The sequence below is a fragment of the Dermacentor variabilis genome, chromosome 6 (genome assembly GCF_050947875.1).
Source record: "Dermacentor variabilis isolate Ectoservices chromosome 6, ASM5094787v1, whole genome shotgun sequence".
Classification (NCBI taxonomy): domain Eukaryota; kingdom Metazoa; phylum Arthropoda; class Arachnida; order Ixodida; family Ixodidae; genus Dermacentor; species Dermacentor variabilis.
In genome coordinates this window covers 68,838,670-68,864,072 of record NC_134573.1, presented here as the reverse complement: position 1 = coordinate 68,864,072, position 25,403 = coordinate 68,838,670, and the positions used below count along the sequence as shown (strand labels likewise).

General features: G+C 44.8%; 1 protein-coding gene across 1 annotated transcript in view; it reads right to left on the bottom strand.

Moving 5' to 3' along the window:
• The window catches only part of spg (dedicator of cytokinesis spg), a 153,333-nt gene that overhangs the window by 27,667 nt on the left and 100,263 nt on the right, over positions 1-25,403 (bottom strand). Inside the window, exons 21-28 of the mRNA XM_075695143.1 lie at positions 24,500-24,664; positions 24,258-24,343; positions 19,225-19,326; positions 19,021-19,081; positions 16,194-16,403; positions 12,666-12,755; positions 11,702-11,806; positions 5,076-5,217 (exon numbers count right to left, since the gene is read on the bottom strand). Of these exons, the coding sequence (XP_075551258.1) occupies positions 5,076-5,217; positions 11,702-11,806; positions 12,666-12,755; positions 16,194-16,403; positions 19,021-19,081; positions 19,225-19,326; positions 24,258-24,343; positions 24,500-24,664 (961 nt within the window). The remainder of the gene's footprint in view (positions 1-5,075; positions 5,218-11,701; positions 11,807-12,665; positions 12,756-16,193; positions 16,404-19,020; positions 19,082-19,224; positions 19,327-24,257; positions 24,344-24,499; positions 24,665-25,403) is intronic.

Below are 25,403 nucleotides of genomic sequence, written 5' to 3'. Positions count from 1 at the left end.
GACAAGCTTTTCTGCTCACTTGCGGAATACTTTTCTGGCACATCAGTATTTTTGAAATCTTGATAATGAAGACTTTTAGATGGTCCCTGCTAAGTCAGAATTATTTGTTGGCGATTGTACCATTGAACCTTGTTATAATTAAGTTGCATCTGACATGAAAATGGCTTCATTATACAGTTAAACCTTGATATAACAAACTTAAATATAATGAAGCATTTAACCTTTTATAACCTCTTGTCCACAGACGACCATCTAATTACAACCTCAATTTAACAAAGTGTGTTTGTATGCGATTTCAATATAACGAAATTTCCTTTCCGCAGCAAAGGAATGCCGAGATAATAAATGGAAACTTCCGTGGATACAGATGGTCAAATGATTTAATTACAAGCAGCTGCTTGTAAACGCACCTCTCAAATCGTGCGCGGCGCAACAAGAGTGACCACTGAAGTGAAGCCACATCATGTTTTATATAAAGTCCAAGCATGATAAGATCTTATCGAGCCCCGCACTTGTGCTTTAGGTGCGAATGAAAGTGTGTGTGGTTGAGAAAGAAAGATGGTGGCTTCACAAACGACTGCCGCGTCCCCGCGCAGTAAAGGGAAATAGGGGGAAGGGAGTGAGTTCGCAATAACCCGATCAAGCACATGCAAGGAGCGGAACAGGGGGACAGGGAGGCGGGGGGGATAAGTTGGAGCTCGTCGCGACTTTTGGCGCATGTCTCGGCTGTGGCTGCGCATGGCTGTAAGCGCGCCTGAGCGCATACGCAGCCGCGCACCCTGGTTTACAGGTAATCTGCCACATGAGGAAAGAGTGGGCGTGCCGAGACGGTGTGGCATCATGCAAGCTGCCTTCCCACACGTTTAGTATTGGAGGTTGCGTAACCTCGAGTTTCAGTGACCCGTTGGAGTGAGAGGCAGGTGAAGCATTCGGTCCCTGCTGCCGGCACTTTTCATGATAGTGTCGTCCCGGTGCAGCCGATGGTATCAGCCACGGGGGCAGAGTGCATGTGAAAGCGTGGCTGACATCGCTTTCCACGCCTTCCACGTGCCAGGTTCGGTGTGATTTGCCATCTGTAAAAGAATCTGAAATCTGGAGGGTCAGGGCAAGTTTGTAACACTCACAATCCCCCCTCCCCCTCCTTGTACTTGTTCATCCGCCATCTCTCACTTTCATTTGCAAGGAGGTTTGTCAGCTTTCCGAGTGTCACGTGGCTGCTGTAAATAGATATGCATTGATTCAGCATCAAACCGTAACTTTTGTTGCCAACGCCTGATGAAGCAGCACTGATTAGGCCTAATGGCCAAGGCAGTGTGACCGTGACGAATATTTGCCACTAGCAGATGCTGTAATTGGCCGCAAGCCATCGCGGAATGCTTGACGCTGATGTGGTTGTATAGGTGGCTCATCAGTGAACGGTCCCAAGATCAAAAGTATGAGTTGGATTGACGGCTGTTGAGGTGGAGTGACGTTCATTGCCAGTATTCAACATGATATATCTGCATGCCTATCGGCGAGAGCGAGAGTGTCAAGGCCCGGTTGCATGCATTTGAGTGGACGGCAGATGAACCAAAGGGGAGGAGGAAAAGGAGAGGTGGTGCGTTGTTGCGTGAACTTGCCATGACCCTTCAAATTTCAGAATCTTTGACAGGTGGCATGCCGAACCTGACAATTAAACTGCGTGAACGGCATCTGCTCTTTACAGTGGATGCCAGCTACTCGTGGAGCAGTGATTGAGTCAAATGATGCGCAGTCAGTTTGTCACGCAGATTGGCCTTACGATAAGCCACCTGCCGTATAGTTGGGATAGCCCTTTTGTATTTTCGAGAAAAAAAAGGGAAGGCAAAACTTTCTACGCAGTAAATAAATTATTCCCACAAAACATAGCTCCACTATTAAAATGAGAACCTCATTGGTATTCAGTACAACAGAATGTCACTAATTGATTAGTTTCAGAGGAAGAAAGCACTTCTTTCTGTAGAACAGAAATTATGTTTATAAAGAAGATATATTTTCCACACCTTCATACACTAGGACTGAACTGCAATCAGAATTTTCTTTGTACCTAAGTTACTGATAGTTTGCTACATCCTTGTTATGCAATGCTAGGAGACTCCCAAGCATGGGCAGGACCATGTTTTGATAAAGGGAAAATCAGACATACACCCTTTCGTAGCAATTGCTACAAAGGAAGGCCTGTAGCATTACACAAACTTTTTTTCCATTCTCACCTTTGGCGTGCACCAAGCCCACCCAACCTGCCGAGCCTTGCCAACTACACTTCACGTCAAGGTGCTTCAGCACAAATGAGCACATTTAGCTCAGCAAGACCAGAACTATTTGGTGTAAGCCACACACTAACTGCAATGGTTCTCTCGAATGCAGTTCACTGGCTTTGCACTTCATTTTCCAGCAGAGGCAGAAACAAGTTATTGCACTGTTTAGACTAGTGCTGTTTGTAATTGTTCATTAAACTGCACGTTTTATGGCTATGAAAAGAGAAAAACAGTGATTTCACATGACTGAAATATTATACTAAATTTTTGTGCACCCATAGATGTTATCTATTCTCTAGCAAAGGAAAAGTGACAGTACATCTGACAGCTCCTTGGAAATGGAGTCTGGTCTACTTGCTCTGTTCAAGTGATCCACAGTTCAGACATCCCACTGAGATTACTAGTGTGATCCCTTTGTAGCAATTGCTACGAATGGGTGGATGTCCGATTTTCCTTTTATCAATTACTTCTCTCCACCTTGCGGGTTTCCGCAGAACTACTACGTCAAGCACCATGTTTTCTTGCCCAAATTTGTAAGCATTCAATTGTGTGAAAAATTTTCTGAAACTAGATTCAATATCCAGATTCTCTTTTTTGATTCGATTGGATATTCGATTCGAAATCTACTATTCAGTATTCTCACATCCCTACCTATTATAGGATTGAAATAACAAAATTTTTGGCCCATAGAAATGCATAGGTGCTGGCCAGAACCTTTGGTCAGAATTGAATTAACAGGAGTTGAATTAACAGAAGTCTATTGCATTACTTACACATCGATGTTGGGTGATAAACCTTTTAGATTGACTTGGTTATATCTCAAAATTTGTGATATCCGTGTTCCCTATATTGAAGGTTGACATATATGGCATTAACGCCCGAGATTCTCTATGTTTTGCAGTGACATTGTAAGGAACATTATAGTCACTTTAGCATACGCCAAAGAGGGTGAAGTCAAAAACCTGTGCGCTCAAGAGACATTCATTAAATTACTTGACATTCTCATTCGAATGGGTCGCTACTTCTTGCTAATTGTTTTCTCCCACCCAAGGTCAAGTGTTTGAGTGCCTTAATTGATGCTACCTTAATTAACTGTGCCTTAATAACCTCCACTCTAATTACCACCAAAGGTCGTGGGTTCGACTCCCAACAAAAGGTCAAGGGTTCGGTTGTCACCGAAGGTCGTAGGTTCGAGTGCCTCAATTAACTCCATCTTAATTAACTTTGCCTTTTTTTTCCCGTGATGAGCGGCATTGGAACCAGCTGCGGAAGACAACGATGACGAACGTGCGAGCAGTGGCATGAGCGCGCTACGTTTTCCTGACCATCAGGGGTACGAGCCACTTAAGGCATTCGCATTAAAATATGGTTAGCTGTTTTGTGGCTGATGTCGGTCTGTGCCCACTCCTTATCAATGTTGAGGCCTGAGCCCACACTCCAACTTTCAGTACCCTTAATAGCTATTGCCAGTAGCTTGCACTCACTGACTACAATGATGGAAGTAGTTACTGTTGGGCCTATACAGCTGTTAGCCTACCTGCCAACCTGTGAACTTAAAAATTCACAAATATCACGCAGACACAAAAGGAGGGCTAGGTAACATTCATTCTTTTTTCTTTTTACACGAGCACACATTTTTTGTGGGATGTATGTGCATTTTCTTAACGATTATTTATATCTACAGGCAGCACACACGCAGCAGCAAATTTGAAGCAGCATAGATTGACAAGCAATGTAATGTTTTTTTTTAGATAACATACTTGTTTATCGGCTGAACTGTAGCCAATTTCACCTGCTTCAGAAACCCGTCAAAATAAACTTGCTCGAAGCAAGTGGCCATCTGGCATATTGCACCTTGTGTTTTCCAAAGAGGGCAGATGCAGCTACCATCACAATATTTCTTTTTTCTTTTTCGCATGCATTATTTTGCAACCTAGCATGATCTAGTCTTCCAATCCCTTTAAAATTAATCCGCTTACCCCTTCGAGATCAAAATGCAGGGACGTGAAAATACAAAGATTCTACAATAGGAGTGGGGTTGAGCAGATGCAATGCCCAACTTCCCCTTAAAAATTTACTCAAAAAAATCCACAATGCCATAGTCCTTGGCATTTCCCATAATGTTGTGTTCAGCCCAAGTACAGCATGATTGTGACGAGGGCTACAGTCATTGTAATGCAAGCAGGGTCACGGCACATGCGCTTTGAATGTGGTGGAATTTATCTATTTAAGCAGGGCAGGGTAATTAGAGGTCTCTGGAAGAGGTATCTTCCTGCACTGGGCTTGATAAAGCAGATGATTTATTTATGGAATTGTTAATTTATTTATTTACAGAACAATATAAACACACTGTCCGGGCGGTGAAAGTGACATCATCATCATCATAATCATCATCATCATCAGCCTACTAAGTAAACAATCAGGCAACAAACAACAATAAGGAACAAAAGCTGCCACTGGCCAATTAGGTCCTGCAGTCCACTCAAACAGTACCATGCTGTCATAGTAATTAGTGTTAAATAATTTCGAAGCAAGTGCAGGAAAAGAATGAATCTTGCACACATTGTTTAGTGCAAAATGTAGGTCTGAAAATCATAAAACAATGTTTATACTTGCAGTATATTAATACATTATGGAAGACAGCATGCATGGTGTCACATGCTAAGGTGCCACATGCTGAATTTGTCCATTAACTTCATGCAAAATAACTTCAGCCATAAGCTAAGTCGTGTGCACCACACGTAACACGCAAGCATGAAACGGTGGGGCACTGAAAAGTACGATGGCAATGCAACATACACTGGTCAGTGGAAGCAAGCAGAGCAGCATCCAGCGGAGTATTGTGTGTCAGCATCTGGGCCTCAGGGAACTGTCCCTGCAGCCGCTGGCTGAAGGCACCCACTTTCTCGTAGGCCAGGCCCCGGTACACAAACACCTTGTTCTGCATCACAGAGAAGCAATCATTTCAGGAGGGGCATCTTCTCTTTGCCCATGCCAGTGCTTTTGGCAGCCCAACAATGTTGCAGCTTTACAACAGTAAGCCACAGATGGCACTGCTGGTACATTCTTACTAAGGTTGCTAGTCAAGTTTCAATATAGAGTTGAACCCACTTACAATGATACCAGTTTTAACAATATGTCGTTTATAACAATGATAAGCTGCTGCACCATCAGCTTTTGTACGTTTTCCATGGTGAAATAACCCGCTTACTACAATGCCACGATGCTGTATTTTCGGTTATAACGATGAAGTCTGGCTGCTCGGTGTCTGAGCCGAAAAGTAGTGACATGGAAAATCCTTGAAAAGAAAAAAAGAAAACAAGAAATTCAAGCTGCTGCATAATGGGCTGCTGCTCCAACAGCCACTGCACACTCATTTTCCAGCCATCTCTGTGCACCTCTCTCCCGTTGCCCTTGCGCCCCTCTGAACACAAACGGGCTGTGCCCATAGCTCTATGCCACCCCTCTGTCTGAAACACGAATGGACCGCGCCAACTGTGCTGCTCACAGATTGCTCGCATGTTGCTCGCTGGCTCCTCATTCAGCTCAGTTCTGCAAACAGCCTAATCACTCACATTGTCTTTGTTGGTTGCGTCGAAATCGTTCCTGGCCATGCAGTTTCTCAGCCTTGTTTGGCTAACAGCTGGTTTGACTCGCCACTGAAACGGAAGATGGCTGATCTGCCTGCTGATCATCGGCAATACACAACGCTGCCGATGAAAAGAAAGCACACGGCTATAGATTAGGAAACTAGGTGCTTCTAACCGATCAGGCGATCATCATGAACATGCTTGCATCAGATAGCGACGGCGACAGCGATGATGCAGTAGGGCAGGCTGCCTCAACGTTATCCTCACAGGAGGCACGGCAGATGATTCAGTCCCTCCGGGGCTTCGTTTTCGTGAGGAACCTTCTGCTTCACTAGAGCACCTGGATGCCTTGCAGAAGCTTGTCGTCAAGCTTCGCATAAAGCATGCAAGGCTGACAGACATAGGGTTTTCTCGTGCAAGCCAGTGAGAAGTATGTGGCGAGATGCTTGTGGCGATTTCACCTCAGCGTTTCTTTTGGATTTCTCAAGCTGACAGGCTGCCGTGGCAGCCTTCTTGCAATTTTTAAAAGGCCTCTTTTGAGGCCACCAAAGCAATGCCTCAGTGGTGCTCGCATATTAAATGCCACTTGTAACTCCTCTTTGCAGTTGTTATGGCAGTGCCATTATTTAACACCAACAGCCACGGCTTGTTACACGCGAACAGAGTACCTAGAAAGCAGTTAACAAGAGAACACAATCAGCAGCAGGATGGAGGAAGGTGGCGGGGAGGGACAATGGCCTCCAGCCATTATGGTTTTCTCACATCAGCTCTGCCATCCCCCTATTTTGATTTTTTGATGCAACCCGGTTATAACAATTATCGATTATAACAATAGAATTTTCGTGGCACTTGAATATTGTTATAAGTGGGTTCGACTGAAGTGCCATTCTTCCTCTCCCTTCCCCTCCAGGAGTCCTCTAATCCTCCGCCTACATGGAGCACTGCTAGCACTCCCAGAAGGTTCCGAACCTCTCAATATGCATGCAAAAACAAATAGCTTCTAGTTTGTGCCATACCCCATATATTTTCAATACTCATTTTGAAACTGCATTCCGTGCAGTAAAGCCTTATTCATGTGTATGTTGGCGTAAACCATGCTACATTAAAAAACTTTGCAACCTTTTCCATTCCATGTGACCGTACAAAGTCAGTCATGTATGAGCAATAGCGGGAGAGCGCGAGGATGAGGAGGGCAGGAGCTAGATGAAAGAATGGCGCTATCTCAAAGCTGTTACTGTGACAGGAATTAAGTGCCAGAAAATGGGTTTGCCCTGTCTGTCCATTCATCCATTCTGCTATGCTGGCTACAACCATTGTTGTCATTAACCACACACATCAACAATTTTCATCGTTGCTAGACTACCCTGTCAGCGCTAGGTTTGCCATTGCTGCAGCATGAAGAAAAACAAAATTTCTTCACAACTGCCTCCACCACAATTTGAAGCCATGTCAGTGAAGCAGTATGCAACCACCGAGCTATCGTACTAAACACTGAGCTATCATGCAACATAGGTGCTGGGCAATAAGTGCAAGGCTTTGTGTTCCGCACAGACTCAGAGTAGTGGCATCATTGCACATATTTTGGAGGACAGAATGAGCAATAATGTAGTGGACGAAGATTACATTATACAGTTGAACCCACATATAACAATCCCAGATATAACGACCTGTCGGCTATAAAGATTTATGATTTTCTGCCACTGCCTATTGAAACTGCTTCCAGATATAATGAATGTTTCTTTTTTTAAATCGTACCACTACAATGGATGCTTAGAACGTGGTCACAGTAAAAGAAGGGCACACACAAACTACCAAAGCATGGAAACATGACCAAACTGGGCACACGGCAGCGCATGTTCTGCTGCAGTCCAACCGCAACAATGATATGGCCTTCGAGATAGCAAGCGACTACAGCGTGCAGGTTTTGGAAACTGCGAAGATGGTCACTCGCGTTCAAGGCAGGCGTACAACATAAACAGCATGGGGCAGGGCAATAATATATCTCACATGCTATTGAATAAGAAATGGCTTGCAGTTTTGAAATGAGAGGTGATCGGAACAGGCTGTCGTTACGACGGCGCAGTACGGCACCGCATTTTGTTCTTTAGATGGACTTTCTTAGCGAAAATTTGCAGCTAGGCGAGGGACACATTGGAAAAAAAATAACACTGAAAATCTGGTTTAATATTAACAACACTGAAAAGTGTGGTTAACGTGGGAACATTTTTAAGGGCGAGTCTGTTTGTAACGAATTACCAATATAATGACTACTTTTCATCAAACTATAGAGTTTATTATAAACGGGTTTGACTGCATGTGCATTGCTGGCACATAAGTCTGCAGTAATTGACTTCACCAAGGGGGACTGCACCCGAACCTAGCGGTTATCATCGAGTCAATGCTAGAGAAGCAGCACTGAAAAGGCGAAATGGGGTGGCAGGAGGGTGCATGGGAAAAGAGCCGCAAGATGAAAGGATAGCACTACCTCCACAAGCATAGAACCTTAGCTGCCGTTGCAGTAACTGTCCGTACTACACACAAAAGCAGCAACGTTGCCCAGAGGCTGTGAACCACGGTTGTGAGGAAAAGTTGCAGTTCTTGCTAGCAGAAGCCAAGCTTAACACAATGCCACCAGCCAGCATGTGCTTAACCCATCTATGCCTGAGATGCTCAAGGACCCGCAACTACGAATTAAAAAATATTTGAACAATGAAATTCTCATTTCTTTGCAACAAATTATGCCTCACTGTAAGTGCGGAGGCACAGCCTTATTAATGAACTTTTGCTTCACAAGGTGCGGTGTTGTCACATGCCAGAATGCACCCCTATCAGCACGACTGCAACAATAAAAAGAAAATTATGGAAAAGAAGCCAATTACAATCAGAACTTTGTACAGAGCAGATTACATATTAATTCATGTTTTACTACAAATAATTAAGGTGCCCAACTGTTGTGGGGCAGTGGCACTGTCACTTCTGACATACTGCATTTTCCGGTGTGTACACTGGTGTCGCAACTTTGGATAAAACGCACCCCTACTTTTCGCGACTTTCAATGAAAAAAATTAAAATTGGCAAATAAGACGCATCTGTGTACAAGACGCACCTATTTTCACTCAGTCGGCATGATGAAATGTGAATATGCACGCTTGCACACTCACTGCGAAATGTTATGCTCACCCATTTCATAACACAAAATATCTACAAACAAAATGTTTATGAGCTGCAAATTCTACCAAAACAGCATTTTACCCAGTGCTCCTCTTAGGCGCAAGAAACCGACATTTATTGCACTTCGCTCGTAGCCATCGAAGGGCATGTCCTTCCACACATTGTCAAAAAGTCACTTCGGCTGGCAACATTCTTGGGTTACCATCATTGGCCCCTGAATAACTTTTACACAATGTTTTAAAGGGACACTAAAGGTTACCAGAAAGTCAAGTTAAAGTGGTAGAGCAATGTTCTAGAACGTCTAAGGCGTCAATATAATCGCGAACAGAGCTTTAGTAACCGAGAAATTGAGGTAAATGCATGACACGATTTGAGACCCCCCAGTGACATTCCGGTACTAGCCCGATGACGAAAGCACTCCTCATAATTTGTGACTAATACTCAACTAGTCGTATTGAAAATATCATTTCATTCGATTATAAGACGGAAGAAAATGCTACTTGTCTACGTCTATTCGATTCTAAGAAAAAATAACATTTTGACGTTACCCTTCTGTAGTATGGGTGGTCGAAAGGTTTCGTTTTCGCTCGACTCTGGGCCACGCACGCTTTGGAGTTTCAGTAGTTTCGTTATCGCGTCGTGCTGTGCGGGTTCTGCTGGCTCGCGAAACTTTCATTTCGAACAAGCAGTGAGAATGCCACGTCCATGTGATGTCGTGGGAAGCCCTCGTTGCTTTCCCGTTCCGGAGAGCCGGTGTCGAGGCCGCCGTCGTAGTACGCAACGACGCCGGCAGCACGAGCCCTCAGCAGCACATCGCGCTCGTCAGAGCTCAAATCGCTGAAGTTGAGCCCAGCATCGCGAGCCAACCTGTCGTTGTCAGGGTCCATTGTGACGAGCGTCGCAGTTTGCATCATAGAATAAAGTATCAGCTTATGGTCGCGCGTTTCACCTTCCGCTAGCCACCATATTCCCGCTTTCGCTCTGCTGTCGGCTCTGTCTTGGCTCCGTTTCTGGCCGCGCGTTTGCGTTTTGCGCTGAAAAGCCGTAGCGCCGTCTGCGGACGCCGTTCTACTCACCGATGGCGCAACGTCACTATGAGACCATGATGTCAGTACTCCTCGATGGGAGGGCGGGCGATTTGAACTGCGCTAGAGGAACGCGGACGCTTCAGAACGCATTTTCTCTTAAAATAAGTCTCTCCTTGGCACGAAACAAGCGTTTTGAGGTTTCTGGGATGGTATTTCAACAGTCCACGTTCACTTAATAGTAACCTTTAGTGTCCCTTTAAGCACCTTGAAGCTGGTCGCTGGCATTGCTCAAGCGGCATGGCGTGCTCGGGATGAGCAAAGATCCCATCATGCCTACCCACACATACACAGAAGTGAAATAGTGAACAAAAGCCAAAAGCACTAAGCCTCTTAGACTACCCATGCCAGACAGCTTCGGACTATCCGAGGCAGTGCTTTCAACCAACGAGCGTCGCATGTGCAGCATCTTGGGTAATCCTGGACAGTTTGGAAGGGCAAATCAAGGAGGCCCACTATGATTACTGCTGGATGGCCGACACTTCTCACATGAGCCAACTGATGATCACAACCCACTTGTGCGTTCATTATTTTTTTCATGCACAGATGTTGGGTGCCACAATGTCAAAATGAAAAATTGGGGTGCCGTTATTTATTTGATGCGTCAGTAACGTGGGTGTAACGCCCCCCCCCCCCCTCCTTCTTTCAGTAAAGCTAAACATCTGGTACATGTGACCTCCAATCACGGAGGCACCTATATCACAGAGGCCACGATGGCAGTCTAGCAGTTCTGCCTACATGGCAAGCCCTAGGAACTAATATCTGTCACCCCAGTTGCTCTGTTGTTAAGAGGAAATTTGATTTTTTTCAGAATGCTAACACTCAGTTTCTTGTACTTAACTCCGAAGCATGCCTTCGTGCATGGCAACCCTGATAATGCACTCAACAATGCAGCTATGGGCTCAAACTTATTGCAACTGCTGTGTCATTGGTAAGTATGGGTGCAGCAAGGCTGAGCCAGTAAACATAACTCATGTCCTTCACAACATCATTGCGGCCGAAATGTATGTTTTCTTTAAGAGAAGGTTCTTACCTGGCTGGCAACTTGAGTGCTCAGGGATGAGGTCAAGCAAGCACCACATTTTCTGCATGTTCTCCTACCTGCTCGTGATTCGCCGCACTTTCATTAGGGGTCGTCAGGACGGCGAGGTGGGAGTACAAATTGAACACCGCCTACTCAGTGACGTAGGAGGCGAAGCAAATGTTCGGAAAGCGAGATGTTTGCACGATCTCACCCCAAATTTTAGTATAGGAACTGTTTACAGTCATGTTCAATATGAGCTGCAATACAGTACATATGGGCGAAGGAGCTACAAGACTGCATGGTGGCGCAGAAATACGAAAAACTGGAGAACCATACACCATTCCAATTACTGGTCTTTACTGAGCTAATTTTTCGTATGTCGGTGGCCCCTTGGATCACGAGCACTGTGTTGCAGTTGATATGGAATACGACTGTACCCTCGCTTATACAACTGTGGTTGTCAACATGAATGGTACTGTCAGTTGTACATTCGCATGATGATATTAACCCACCACCAGGCCGTTTCCTCCTTATCAAAGGCAATGTAACACTCACTTGCAGGAAGGAGGGAAAGCCCAGGCCGAAGAATCCAACCCGGAAGTACTCGGGTTCAGGTCTTAGCTCCCTCAGGATGTGTTCCAGGAACTGGGCATGCATTCTCTGCGCCGAGGGGGTTTACAAAGACTCCTGTCATTTGACCAATCATGCTTGTCCATGCCAAAGACGTGTTCATGTCCACAGATGCTGCTGGCCGTTTCAATGAAAATGTCACCGTATCAATTCATGCAAAACATGGTCACCAATGTGATAATTGACAGAAAAAACATACAATAACTTGGCATATATGTATATAATGAATTTTGTTCTCATTCAAATTAGTTTTTTTCCGATTGCCTGATAATTCAGAAAATTTTGTGGCCCCTTTCGTATAAAAAAGATTTATCACTAACTATGCTTATTTGCACAAAAGGTTGAAAACCTTGTCACATTGAGGTTTACCTGTATAAGAAAAAAGAAAAGGACACATGACACTGGATAGAAAACTTTCATATAAGTGCTGCGGAAGCCTGGAACGTGGAGCAAGATTCTTGAAAGGAAAAACTGTCATCCACCCGACTGTCACATGAAGTTTGGGATGAAAACATGGCACGTCTTTACTTTTAGCTACAACTGCACTGAGTGAAGCTCTGTACAAAACCTACCTCTAAAAACTTCACAAATCTAAATTTTATTGCGCACATCTTGCAAGCATTTCACATTTGAAAGCTAAGAGGGAAAAAAACACCTGCCCTGACCTACCAAAGATTTCCGCTCTGAATGATAACTGGCTATGTACAAAACCACTCAACAGGGACCGACTGACAGGCTCTGGGGAGCTAAAGCTGCAGGAACAGCCAATTTCAGGAACAGCACTTGGAAAATAAAATAAGAAATGTGCCGTGGGCTTTTCTGTCAAGAACAGAAAACAGAAATCTGGTGAGGGGACCTGCGCTAACATCCAGCAGGGTTGGCAGCTTACCAAGATGGTGCTGAGCTTCTCGTAGTCAAACAGCACGCCTTCGTAGACATTGGCAAGCTCCTTGCACAGCGGCAGTCCCTCCTCCCAGCACTGCATCAATGGAGAGTTCCATCACATACAGATGTTTCAGCATGCACGCACCACACAAAAAAAAAAAAAGTAATCATTTGCGTAACATACACTACTGAGCAGCAAATACAGATTCAAATTTTAAACATAAATACTTCTCTCGAACCTATTCTCTGTTTCTATTTAAACTGCTACACTTCTCTCCAAAGCTCAAGTGCTCACCAGCTTTCTAAGCATACAATGACGCAGCAGCATGCCAAGTGAGCCACCGCAGCTGGCCCTCCCGTGGCCACCGTCTGGTTAGAGATATGGCGGCGAATGCCTGCACCGCCACCAGCTCACTATAAGAATGGTGAAGTGTGACCATGCCATGGCAGAACTTCAATGATGCTGTGGGTGCTATTGGTGAGTTTCACAGCACGAGATGCACGGAAGGCAACACCAACTGTTGGTGCTGGCAGGAACCAAGCTTTGCACCACATGACCGAACTTTGCTCTCTCACTGGTGGAAGTGCCCTGTGCACTTCCACCAATGGAAGCATCTTGTGGCGCAGTGCCAGGGTCTTAAATGCATTAGGCACAGAGGTGAAACTGCGCAACAAGCTAAGCAAACCTAATGTTTAAAAGAATGACAGCTACCTTGCAGGAACACGCATTTTTCTTTCCTGTATCTTGTGCCACAACGTGATGTCAGCCATGTACCTGTAAAGGCTTCTTTGTAGTTCAACATAACATGTGTGAATGTAAGCGTCACATCACACTGGTGACAGAGGACCGCTTTATAGTCGGGCGCGGCAAGGTGGCTGTCGTAACTGGCATTCGCTATGCATGCCAGTGGCACTGACATCAAGATAAAGCATGCTCAACGTATCTTGCCCTGATCTGCATGATCTACTCCAACGCTTGTACTACCCAGAATGCTCTGCATGCATGGTAGGCAACCTTTGTGTCCAAGAAGAGTGCAAATGGAGCAACAGTGATCAGTGGCGGAGAAGACGTGCAAAGCACCTGCTGCGCTCATGCAAAGCATGATGGTAGGTGAAATGCATCAAATGGGCCAGTCTGCGCATGCAACAACACTTCTATCTGGAAGGGCAATGGCTTCTTTGCATCCATCGATGCCTTCTTGACGTCACTTATGGTTGGGCGATGGTAAACTATAAAAACAGTGTACTCCAGCAGTGCGCTTGATGCAGCAGATTTCAACTTGCGCTTCCTGGCGTGCGGGCTACTATGGACTATAAACTAGGCTTAAGGTCGTGTAAGTGCTATGCAAAATGAGAGAGAACTCCTTTTGTTGCCACACTCAGTGCACCTTCTGCACGCATGAAGTGCAGCTTTCTGTCAAAGCACAGAATATACTGCATTCTCACACATGCAGTGAAACTTCATTACTACAAAGACTACATTAATGAACTTTTCAGATGAACAAACTTTTCAAAAATCCCCTGCTGACTGCTCATAGTATGAATGTAAAAGTAAGTCAGTACTGTGAACTTCAGAATACCGAACTTTTTGGAATAACAATCGTTATTCACTTCTGTGTCATGTTAAAAACCCCTCAGTACTACAAATTAATATTCCAAAATCTGATAATCATTAGATTTCCATGTATCCTTCATGTCAGCCAGGACAGTAGGCCAGCAGAGGACAAGGCGCAGAAAGTGGACGTCGCGGTGCACAGGTTCGGAAAACCTGAGATGGCGCCAGAGGAAACGCTGCATCAGGTTTTGCAAGTACATGCTCCACTCAGAAAAGTGTCGCATCTCTTCTTTCTTCTTGCACATGCCTCTTTTATCAGCTTTCTTGCTGCGGCCCTACCAGCTACACACATGAAGAAATGTAACCTCCGCATTCACAGAGATGTCACCTACTGGACAGTGTTGTCTACGTGCACTTGCACTTTGGAATAGTTTGGGTGCCCACCCTAAGTGAGACAGTTGCGGTGTCCACGGCAAGGAATGCAAAAAATAAACAAGCAATAAGATACATTGCACTTTGGAGGTGATATGCAGCTTCCTCTTTGTCGGTGATTTTCTTGGCGTCAGTGTCTCTTTTGCACGGGCCGAGAGCGAACAGCGACATTTTCGGTTCACACGGTGACAGCTGATGGGTTGATGGATGCAATTGGTAATTCTAGGTCTTTCACTATAACTACCTTTAAGAATAATGAACAATTTGTTGTGGTCCCCTGAAATTCATTACATGGAAATTTAACTGTATACAGAAGAACCTCGTTGATACGTTCCCATTACGTATGTTTTCCCGGCGCCAAAGTTCACAATCGAGAAAAGAAAAAAAGAATGACCCAATAGAGTTACGCAACTTTTTTACCGGTTCGTAAGTTCACGGAAAACATGCTTTTACGGTACCAACATTCAGTACGTTGCCAAACTGCGATCATATGATACGTTTTCCAACCGCTGGATCATATTTAAAAATGCGTAAGGCAAGCACGATCGCGAACAGTACATACCTACCCACCACGGCAGCTTCACTGCAATAGTTGCCTGCCTGTCTCATGTGAAAATGACGGTGAGCACAGTTTCTTATTCCGGTACCACCAAATCACCACCAGGGTTACCGCATGCTGCATTCACAGCTATCGCTGCCTATCCTATAGCGATAAGCATCTTCACCTATCTGCTTTACAATGCACAATGCACAGTGCTATTGGTAATGTACTGCACACTTTTAGTAGGCGATAATCCAAACATGCCGCCGTTCCCCGCTGCAGGTGGTGCAATGTGGGCATCACGTTTCGCTTCGGCGGCATCCGGCTTCACGCACCAGCTCAATTCCATTTCTATTTCCAGTTGACCTCAAAACGCCCCACAATAGGAAAACAACGAAACACGTCTCGGGCCGCTGGAGCACCACCAGCTCAGTGCGCATCGGCATTTTGTGCCCCAACAATCTGCATGGCGCTTTGCTTTATGTAGATGTCAACAACGAGTCTGTAAACTTTTTTTAGTTACTTCGGATTGTATGTGTTCCCAGTTAGTGTGTTTTTTCTCGTGGTTTTTTCCGAAACGTATGAACAAGGTTCTACTCCATGTTTTTCAACAAACAATTTTCAACAAATTTCTAGAAATTGAAGTATAGTGTAGGACCATGAGTTATATCGAAATTGGGTTTTCTAGTGGTGTTTCATGGCAATGCACCTCACACTGCCATGAAGCCACACAACAAAACTTTCTTTGTGCCAGCACAGTACAGAATGAGAAAAATACTTCATAGTTATCAGTTATGCAACACTTATGCACTGTAGCCCATCCATGGTAGTAACAAGGATTGAAGGTTTTGTGCCTCAGTGAATAACATGTGGAAAAATGTAATATTTAAGCATAAGGTGACAGTGCTGCATCGCTCAGATTCCATAGGAAGCATGCAGGCTGAGTCCACTGCAAACACGAGCAACAACAGATGCCCCACATGGCGACTGCATTGAGGACTTGCCTTGCCGCGGTCAAAGTAGTGCAGCATGCTGAGATAGAGCTGCTCCTTGAGGCGCCCCTGCTCCCCTTCCTCCCACGGCAGCAAGTCGGTGTGCAGTCGCAGTGCAAACGCTGCCTCTGCAAAGTGCTCGGCCGGCAAGTGCAGTTCACACAGCTTGTGCACGTAGCGCACAAACATTTCCTGGCGACCAACTTCTTCCCGGTAGAAGCGCTGTGGGTAAGCACATGCACACAGCAAATCATGGCTAATGGGCATGGAATGCTACACAGTCTAGATGCCAGCAAGCATTTCCATGTCTTTGACGATACCACTAGCACTAGTAAGTGTATTAGCAGTAAGGGGCTCCATAAAGCCTCCTGTTAAAGCAGCTTCCCCAGTTCTTGGCAGTTCAAATGCCCTCAATCCAACCCAGTGCACCCCATGTGACGCCTGCAGTGCTCGACCCTGTGAATGCTAGCATTCACAGACTTGTGAACACATATTTAAACTTGCTTACAGCGGCTCCCAAATTTGATGCTGTGTTTGGGTGCCTCCAGGCAAACCACAGAACATTACAGGGCAGGGCAGGCACAGTGAGGGTTGAATGGACATCTTGCAAGGATGTTTGAGGAGTAATGACAGGATGGAGAAATCCACCTCTACGCTACATAGAGACCCCACTACATCAAGATGCTGTTGCACCTTTTCCAGGTGGCGTGGCATCAGAGGTAGAACACAGAAAGTTAGTCAGAAACGACATCATGAATACTGCTTCTCCTGATCTCTGTTAGCAGTTGTGGCAGGAACTGAATTGAAACAATTTATTCGGTTGTTCTTGACACATTTAAAAGAAGGTACACAGGAACCGACAGGGCCTACTTCTGCATCTACAGTGCACAAATGTAGGCCCAATAATACAGTTCACATCTGTTGAAGGTCACAGCACAGCGCAACAGACAAATTTTTTAAACAGCCTTTTAAGCGATATTGTAACAGGCGTCACAGAAGCTCTATTACAATTGCTATTACGATGACACTCATTACTCTCCTGGTTTCCTTGTGCTTTCCAGGTTATCATCGCATAGAGCTGGTCTCTCAGTTAATCTCCTACCACATTACAGCACTCCTCACCGCGTTTTGCACCCGGTCACAAAGACTTGGGCAAACTTATGGCATCATCTGTGTGACGAGAGAGTGATATTGCGATATTGAAAGTTTGAAGCCCTATACCGTATTTACTCGGTTCTAACGTGCCCTCAATTGTAACGCGCATCCATTTTCCGTGACCAAAAAAAGGGGGGGAAAACACTCTCCACTGTAATGCGCACCCGTTTGCCGTGACCTAAAAAAATAAAAGTCTTTTACTGTACTGCACACTTCATTCTTTCTTACAGAAATACAACTTTCTCTCATTTGGAAACAAACAAAACATTTACTCCTAACGCACTAAAGCAGCGATAAATAAAAAAAGTTGGAGTTTCGTCTGAAAGGCAAAGCTTCGATTACAATAGCAAATTAGTAGACAGCTATACAAAAAGTAACGATAGTAGTTTTATCGGCTGTATGAACTTTTAAACATCCGCTTACTAACTAAATTAACAAGCATGGTGTCAGGTGTGCGCAAGCAAACAAGAACACGTCTCACTCAATAACTGCGTAAACTCTTTAAACGCTGGAATGAGAAAGTGTGGTAGCAGGAACAAGGGAATCGACCTTTGTGTGGCCTCTTGGTTTGACGCGAACTAAGCGACGAGAACACAGCGTGATGTGCCTAGGTGCGTAGAATCTTTTCTCTGTTGCAGATCGCTTTCAAGATAGGGGCCGCACGGCCGTGCCATACGTAGCAGTCGCCAGTGTAGAAAGCCTTTTCTGTTTGCGCCAGTCCCACACGCAAGTTTCGGGAACTCCGAACACACGTGATGCGGCCCGATTTTTGTCTATTCCCGCACACGTGATCGCTATCCTTTTAATTGTGGAATCGTGATGAACTCGGTCATATCTTTGCAATCGGCACTTCCATGCTGATAGAGCAAACGCAGAAAACAGGAAGACAGACGGTGCACTAACCTAAACCAAAGGAAGCAGTGCCTAAGCACACGTACTACAGCACATGGAGAAAGCTACGGCAGCTGGGCTTGAAGCACATACAAGGAGGCCATCTTGAAATGCCGATGGCGATATGGTAATGCAGATTTAAGGCTGTACTCAATTCTAACGTGCACACAATTTTTGGACCTGTTTTATTTGAAAAAAAAGTGCGCATTAGATTCGAGTGAATACGGTAACACAGCCTCTGAATACTGCACCTTGACCAGCCTCGCATCAGTGATTTTTCCCGGGGCAGAATCGATGTATTCTAAGTGCGCAGGCAAGCTGGCTGATGGACAGCATGCACAGGCATGTTGCCAGCTTCATCATCATCCTTAGAAGCACGTTTTTCGGACTTGTGCTGTTTCACCCTGTAACACACCCTCGCATCAAAGCTAAGTGACAGACACAGCACTCTTTAGGATGGCAGGAAACTAGTCAGCAGAGTAGCAAAGCTTCAGCCAAGAACTGTGTAGAACATCCACTTTAGGCAATGCAGCTAAGGAACCACAGTCTCGTGGGGTGGTCTTGTAGGTAACGTAACGGAGCTAGTGCTCATCCTTATAGGTTTTGCATCAATGTTTCAATAATTCAGTATAGCATCATTGTTATAGCACTGGCATAAATCTGGTTTAAAAAATGCACACAAGAATCACACAGAAAACAGATAGAAGTGTTGGACTACAAATGAAACATCTCAGTAGGCCTGCTCCAAATCAGGACCAAGGTCATATGAAATCACCACAGCATCTAGACTCACCAGCAAATTGACTGTGCAGCTCATGCGCTTGTCCCGGTTCTCTGCCCCCTCCATGACGCTCCTGCAAAGACGGCACACCACGAACGAGCTTAGTCTAATAATCAAAAGTTTGCAATTCTTTTATGGTCAAGCAAGCAATGCTAGTTTCTTTCATCAACGATTCTGCCATGATGACGTGGTGCTATGACAAGATCATACACCCACCTGTAGTCGAGCAGTCGGTCAAGTTGGTGACCGACGGCTTCAATGAAACGAACACCGCTGTCGTGCCACACGGGGTTGCGCTTTCGCACCTCTTCTAGAAGGCTGAAACAAAGCATGTACACACAATGAGCATCCACGAATAAGTGTGCAAGGATGCACCTCTGAGCATCCTCTCTGATATGTCCTAAATCTCAGCACTGCCAATATTAGCCAATTCATTGAACAGCCACCTCCTTACGACCTGTTCTGATCCTAATGCAGACAAAAAAATTGGCTCAGGTTTAATTCTTGTAAACCTAGTTATCACGAGCAAAAGATCCGTTTGGCTTGGTTTCGCGAAGACTCCGCGCACAGTGTTTCATTAAAGTTAGGTTACATTCTTTCACAACCATTACACGTACTGCCGAATGGGTTGTCCGTGAAGTCGCGGTGAAACCTGGCCATCGCAGTCGAGCTTGCTGCCAGTCGAAGGGTGTGGTTAGTCAAACGTTCATTGTGGGTGCCACTGCTTGTATCCACAGCTTCGTCTGCTTCTCCTTGTTGTTCGTGTTGCTGAACGACGGTGGCAGTTGCAGTAGCTTCGATCTTGGCACACTTCCATGCTTGGTAAGCGTCTCTATACTGTGCTAATCTAGCCTCCCTTTGTTCCAGTGTTTCAGCAGGCAACTTTGCCTTTGCTTGAGATTTTTTCGCAGTCTGCCATCTAGCTACATCTACTGAATGATTGGATTCAGCCTGTCGCTTGCACGGAAGCACACGCAGTTGGCGCACCATCCATGGCAAGACTGAGCGACCAAGCACTGGCAAAGCAGCTGTTAAAGGCGCGTTTATAGTCCAAAGTTATCAGGAGACGTGCGAGAGTGGAGTGTCCCCACAACATCCAGATATTGAGAAATCTGGATATTCAGGATATTTAAGAAAAAAAATTAGGAACTTTTGTAAACGTTTCTTTTATGAAAGAACTTAAAAATTAAAGGGCCAAGTGTGAACAAGCTGCTTAGCTTAGAGGCCCCATGCTAATATACAGGTTTCAGAAAGCAATACATGCGAGTCATGAAACTGCAGAGGTCCTCAATCAGTCGCCTGCTATGATGCAGACAAAGCAGCATCACAGCCTCAAACCATAGAGTTACCTACATAAATTGCTAGTGGAAACTCTGGAGTATTGACAGAGAGCACTGACAATACCAAGCATGTTATCTTTCAGGTGACAAGCACAATATGCATCGGCGTCTATGAACAACATCATTCTTGGCACACTGCCAAGCATGCTATCTTATTACTGTTCAGAAATGCCACCGCCCATCGGCGCGTTTGGCTCTAGTCATGTGAAATATTGCGAAAAAACATTTTTTTCGAAAGTGATTGTTCATGAATACGGCTTGAGTTTGTCAACGTGTGTTGCAGCCTAGGCCGCAACGCATGTTGACAAGAAATCACAGTGGCTGTGATTTTTTAGCAATGACTTTCATGCTATTCCTTTTCCTGCTTTTGACGCTTCATCAATGGTCGCATTATCAATGGATAAGCCAGCCATGATGAAGTGCAAGAACAGCAAAAAGAAATAGATGAAAGTACAGTCAATGCATGCACCGGAATTCTCATTGGTGACTACTACATCAACTATTGCTATTTTTGCTTGACCTGGTGGTCATATTAGCACTACATCATACAATCAGAGTCCGCATTATCGCACAACACGGTGCAAGGTGTCCGAAATTTGAGTCATCCTTACGCATTAGGTCTATGGGGCTAGTGGCTATGCCACAGGGCAGCGCAGATAAGCGTGTCCGAATTATAGGTGTCCAAATACCATATTTACTCTCATAATGATCACACCATTTTTTAGGAAAAGATTGACGCAAATTTACGAGTGCGATCATTACACAGGTTAAATTTTCCATGAAAAAAAATTTTTTTTTCATCCCGCATTTGATGCACTGTTACAGTACGGGACATCAAAACAAAAATGGCGGCTGACGGAGCAAGTCGAATGCGTAGAACGTAATTGAAACAGTTTCTTCCATATCAGTAATGAATAATTTTGTTAATATTGGCAAGCTTACGTCAATAATGCAGCCATGTCCTCTTTGAGGGGACAGAAACAAAGATGGGCGCTCTCAGCAGCCAGTGACATAGAAACAAGTGGCGGGCATGCTGCGAAAACTGCAGCATTTGTCTTCACTACAATCCTAATACGGCACATTTCCTCTAAGGGTGGGCGAGTATCTTATTTGTGTTACAAGCGTCAGCGTATGAATACAGTACACTTCTAACATATTAATGCAAACATGGCTACTGTCGTTGTCGCTCACAATTTGTTACGTGCCCAGACGGGGCATCGAAAGGCACCTTTTTTTTTCTTTTTCCTTGTTATTGACCACAACCATTATAGAGCCGACAAATAAAGGCAAGGAAAGTTTGGTTGTAGATTTGTTTTTTGTTTTTTTTTTTTTTTTTAAGTGCAGAAAGTGACGGAAATGAATGAAATGGGGCATCTGCTTAAGAATCTGCTTGGTGCGTGCAGACGGCTTGGTAAGTTTTGAAGAATCGTTGGTGTAGCATTCGACAGAAGGTAAGCACGATCATCACCAGCTAGACATGGCACATGACACAGCGCTGCGGCAAGTTCTGGGTGCGATCATTACGGGAGAAAGAAAAAAAATCGAATTTTGAGAACAAAATTCAAAGGTGCGATCATTATGAGGGTGCAATTATTATGCAAGTAAATATGGTAATTGTTAACTGTATGTGCCTTTTCCTCTCATATGTGCTACCTATACTTTATGTATAATTCAGTGCACATTAACTAGTGTGTAACAACTTAGAACAAGTGATATTTCATTAGATGCTTGCAAATACCAAATACAGTCGACTTTTGTTACAATGGACCCTGGTAATCCGACAAAAAGATGTCCGTTTTATCTAAAATCGGTAATATCGGAAACGCCTCACTTCCAAAACTTTCGTTGCAATGTCTAAAAACATTATTGCAAAGAGTAAGTGGCGAACATCCAAAGTAAAAAACAAACAAAAAGTCACTGTTTCGCCCGAAAGGTGAAGCATCGATTGCGATAGCAAATTAAGCAAGATAAGCGAGACAGCAGCAGCGAGTGAATTGACCTTCATGCTGTCTCTGGCTTCAACGCAAGCTATGGCTGAGGCAGTGTGGCCACAACAAAAATTTGTCGCTGGCTGATGTGGTAACGGGCCACAAGCCGTCAAGAAATGCCTGCCACGAGTATGTTCATATGGGTGGATCATCGGTGATTAACTGGTGCTGAAGTGACGTGAAGTTTGTCTCTGCGTATCCGATACAATCTGCATGCCTATCAGTAGTTAATCGACCCGATCTTCGCACTTTATGCAATACACACTGCTTTCATTGCAGTTCCCTCTCCTTGTCACATTATGGTTTCGATCGACCTTGTAAACTCAGATGAACCTTTTACTGAAAGAGGCGGCTCCGGCCAATTGTGGCACCATTTTGCAGGTGGTGCTATGTGTGTGTGATAACCGCATCGGGCCGACGTGGGGAAGCGCTCAGAGTGACGAAGTCTGCTACTGTGTCAGCCAGGCCAACCATCAGCGTGCTCAGCCCTCCTATGCCAAAAATGATGCGAAATGCTTGCTTGGGCAACGTCGAGCACGAGGGGGCTCCGCGGCACACGCGACATGTGGTACTGCATGTGTCTACCTTTACAATGTTTATGTAGAACATTAAAAAAAATCGAACAGCAGATAAATGATTCACAAATCGTATCATTTGAACATTCAATATTCGCTTAGATCCGGTGATATTCAAGTATTCAGACACCCATAATTTTATTTGATAGTTGTCTCTGCTATACACTCTTTAAAAAGTTTGCACCCTTTGAGGCTTATCTTGTCCCACAAAAATAATCATCATCTGCATTGATTGTGTTACCTTTTTTGAAAACTCTGCGCTCGCTACTTTCATGTCGAAAAAGCTGTGTCATGCTGATAACGTGCAAGCCATTTGTGAATTGGAAGTACCGGACTCGCAGCTTTAAAGAAAAAAAGATGTGAGCAAGACAAATGACAATTATATTTGTGAAACAAGGTACGACCCAAAGGGTGTAAACCTTTTAAAAAGTTTACAGTGTACGAGTGTATACAGTAAAGCCTTGTCAATTCAAACTCAGTTTATTTGAAATCCCATGTAATTCTCAGGTTTTCAGTTGTCCTGACATTTGCCATGCAAATTTTATTGCACTACTTTAACAGCCAGTGCGCTCCTACACGGTTAATTATTCAGTTTTTGATAGCGGCCTCCGAGATTTGAGACTCATCAGTAATCTACACGGTGCAATTTGTTACACTCTTAAAAAAGTTTGCACCTTTTATGGTTTACCTTGTCCCACAACAATAATCGTCATCTGCCTTGCTTGCATTTCCTTTCTTGAAAAACCTTGCACTCGCTACCTTCCTGTCAAGAACGCTCTGTCACGCTGATGAAGTGCATCCCGTTCGTGACCTCAAAGTGCCAGGCACGCAAGAGTAAGAAAGGAAAGGTGTTTAAGATAGATGACAAGCCCCAAAAGGTGCAACCTTTTTTGTGAGTGTAGTCTCAGCGGCTAAGTTTCATTGGTTTCGTGCCACTAGTTCAACATTTTATTTCCAGTGCACCTCACCTCAGCACCTCACCTCAGCACCTCAGCGCTGCACCTCAGCGACCTGCATTCCACACTATGCTCAAAAGCATCATGCAGCTTGAAAGCATCATACACTCATGACAAAGACATCCAATTGCTATCTCATAGGGTGCGATTATAGTGCATATATATATATATATATATATATGAGGACACAAAAAGGCACACGAAAGATACAGGCACAGCACTACTAGCGTCTGTGTCTTTCGTGTACCTTCTTGCATGCTTGTCTATATGGGTTACAATTGTACTCTAAATGCCATACCAACAAGCCCGCATTGCAGCTCTAGTTGACTTCTGTCTCATATTCGCTGAATGCACTGCTGCAGTTCTGTATTGCCATGCTTATTCACTCACATGGTAGTAAATAGCTGCTGGTACTGCTCATCCCCGCTGCCTGCTGTCACCAGCTTGTCTAGCTGCTCCATCAGCTCGAACTCCACCTGGACAGGAAAAGGCCATTTATACCAGCAGATGCAATGCTACGACAGCCTCTACAGTACTCATGTAACTGAGTCCTGCAATCATAATCCTGTTCATCTTGGTGTGCTCTCGAGGGCCAGACAGTTCTGATGGAATTGTTAGCAAGCCTAACGCACCTTGGGCAGGTCCTTGTCCATGAGGTCATAAAAGAGGGGCAACATGGCCCTCCGAAGCTCTGCTTCCCGTACCAGTGTCATGCGCACCAGTGGCCCCACCAGGGACGAAACCAGCTCGCACCTGCCCCCTTGCTCCTCCCACAGGCGCCCCCACAAGGCCAGCACCTGCAGCAGTCACATGGGCATGCAAGTGTGTGGGCGCTTTGCACACATTGTGTGCTCCGAAAAATATGGTGTGTGTGCATTAACTTGCAGAATTGCCAAGTGTGCGCCACTTAGTGCCAGACCGGCTATATCTGAGGCTTGTGAGCTACAGGTACTTTCATTCCATAACAGCTTGGATGTTTTAGAAATCAACCCCATAAATTCCAATACTAGGTAGCGTCCGCGCATGTTGCTTATCGGGTGTTGCCCTAGCGCCCGCTTACCCGTAATGTCGCCTTTGTGTGCAAACGTGAACTGGTGTTTCAGGTTTCCTTGTCGCAGCCACAACTATGATGACAAAAATTTGATGCAGCTAAACGAACTATGCCTTTACAAATACAAAGCTTGGCACAGGCATGTTTTAATTCAGCTTCCATCAAAATGCAACAGTGGCGGGAAGTCAAACACATGACCTCATGTTCAGCAGCAGAGCACCAATGTCAATGAGCTACTGTGACAGGTGAAAAAATAATGACACTGCATCCCAAATTCGGCATCCCCATAACATCACCACTCTTAAAGAATGCGTGACCATGCTTTACCAATGAAAGACTACCTGCTGTCTAAACTTTAATTGTAAAATAATTAGGGATGCCTTACCTGTCATAGGATATGCTGTTCCAAGATTTACATTCTAAAGAATGCCCAAGCACTTTCAAAAGAACAAGAATTCATGAATCAAGTACAGTCGAAACCTGCG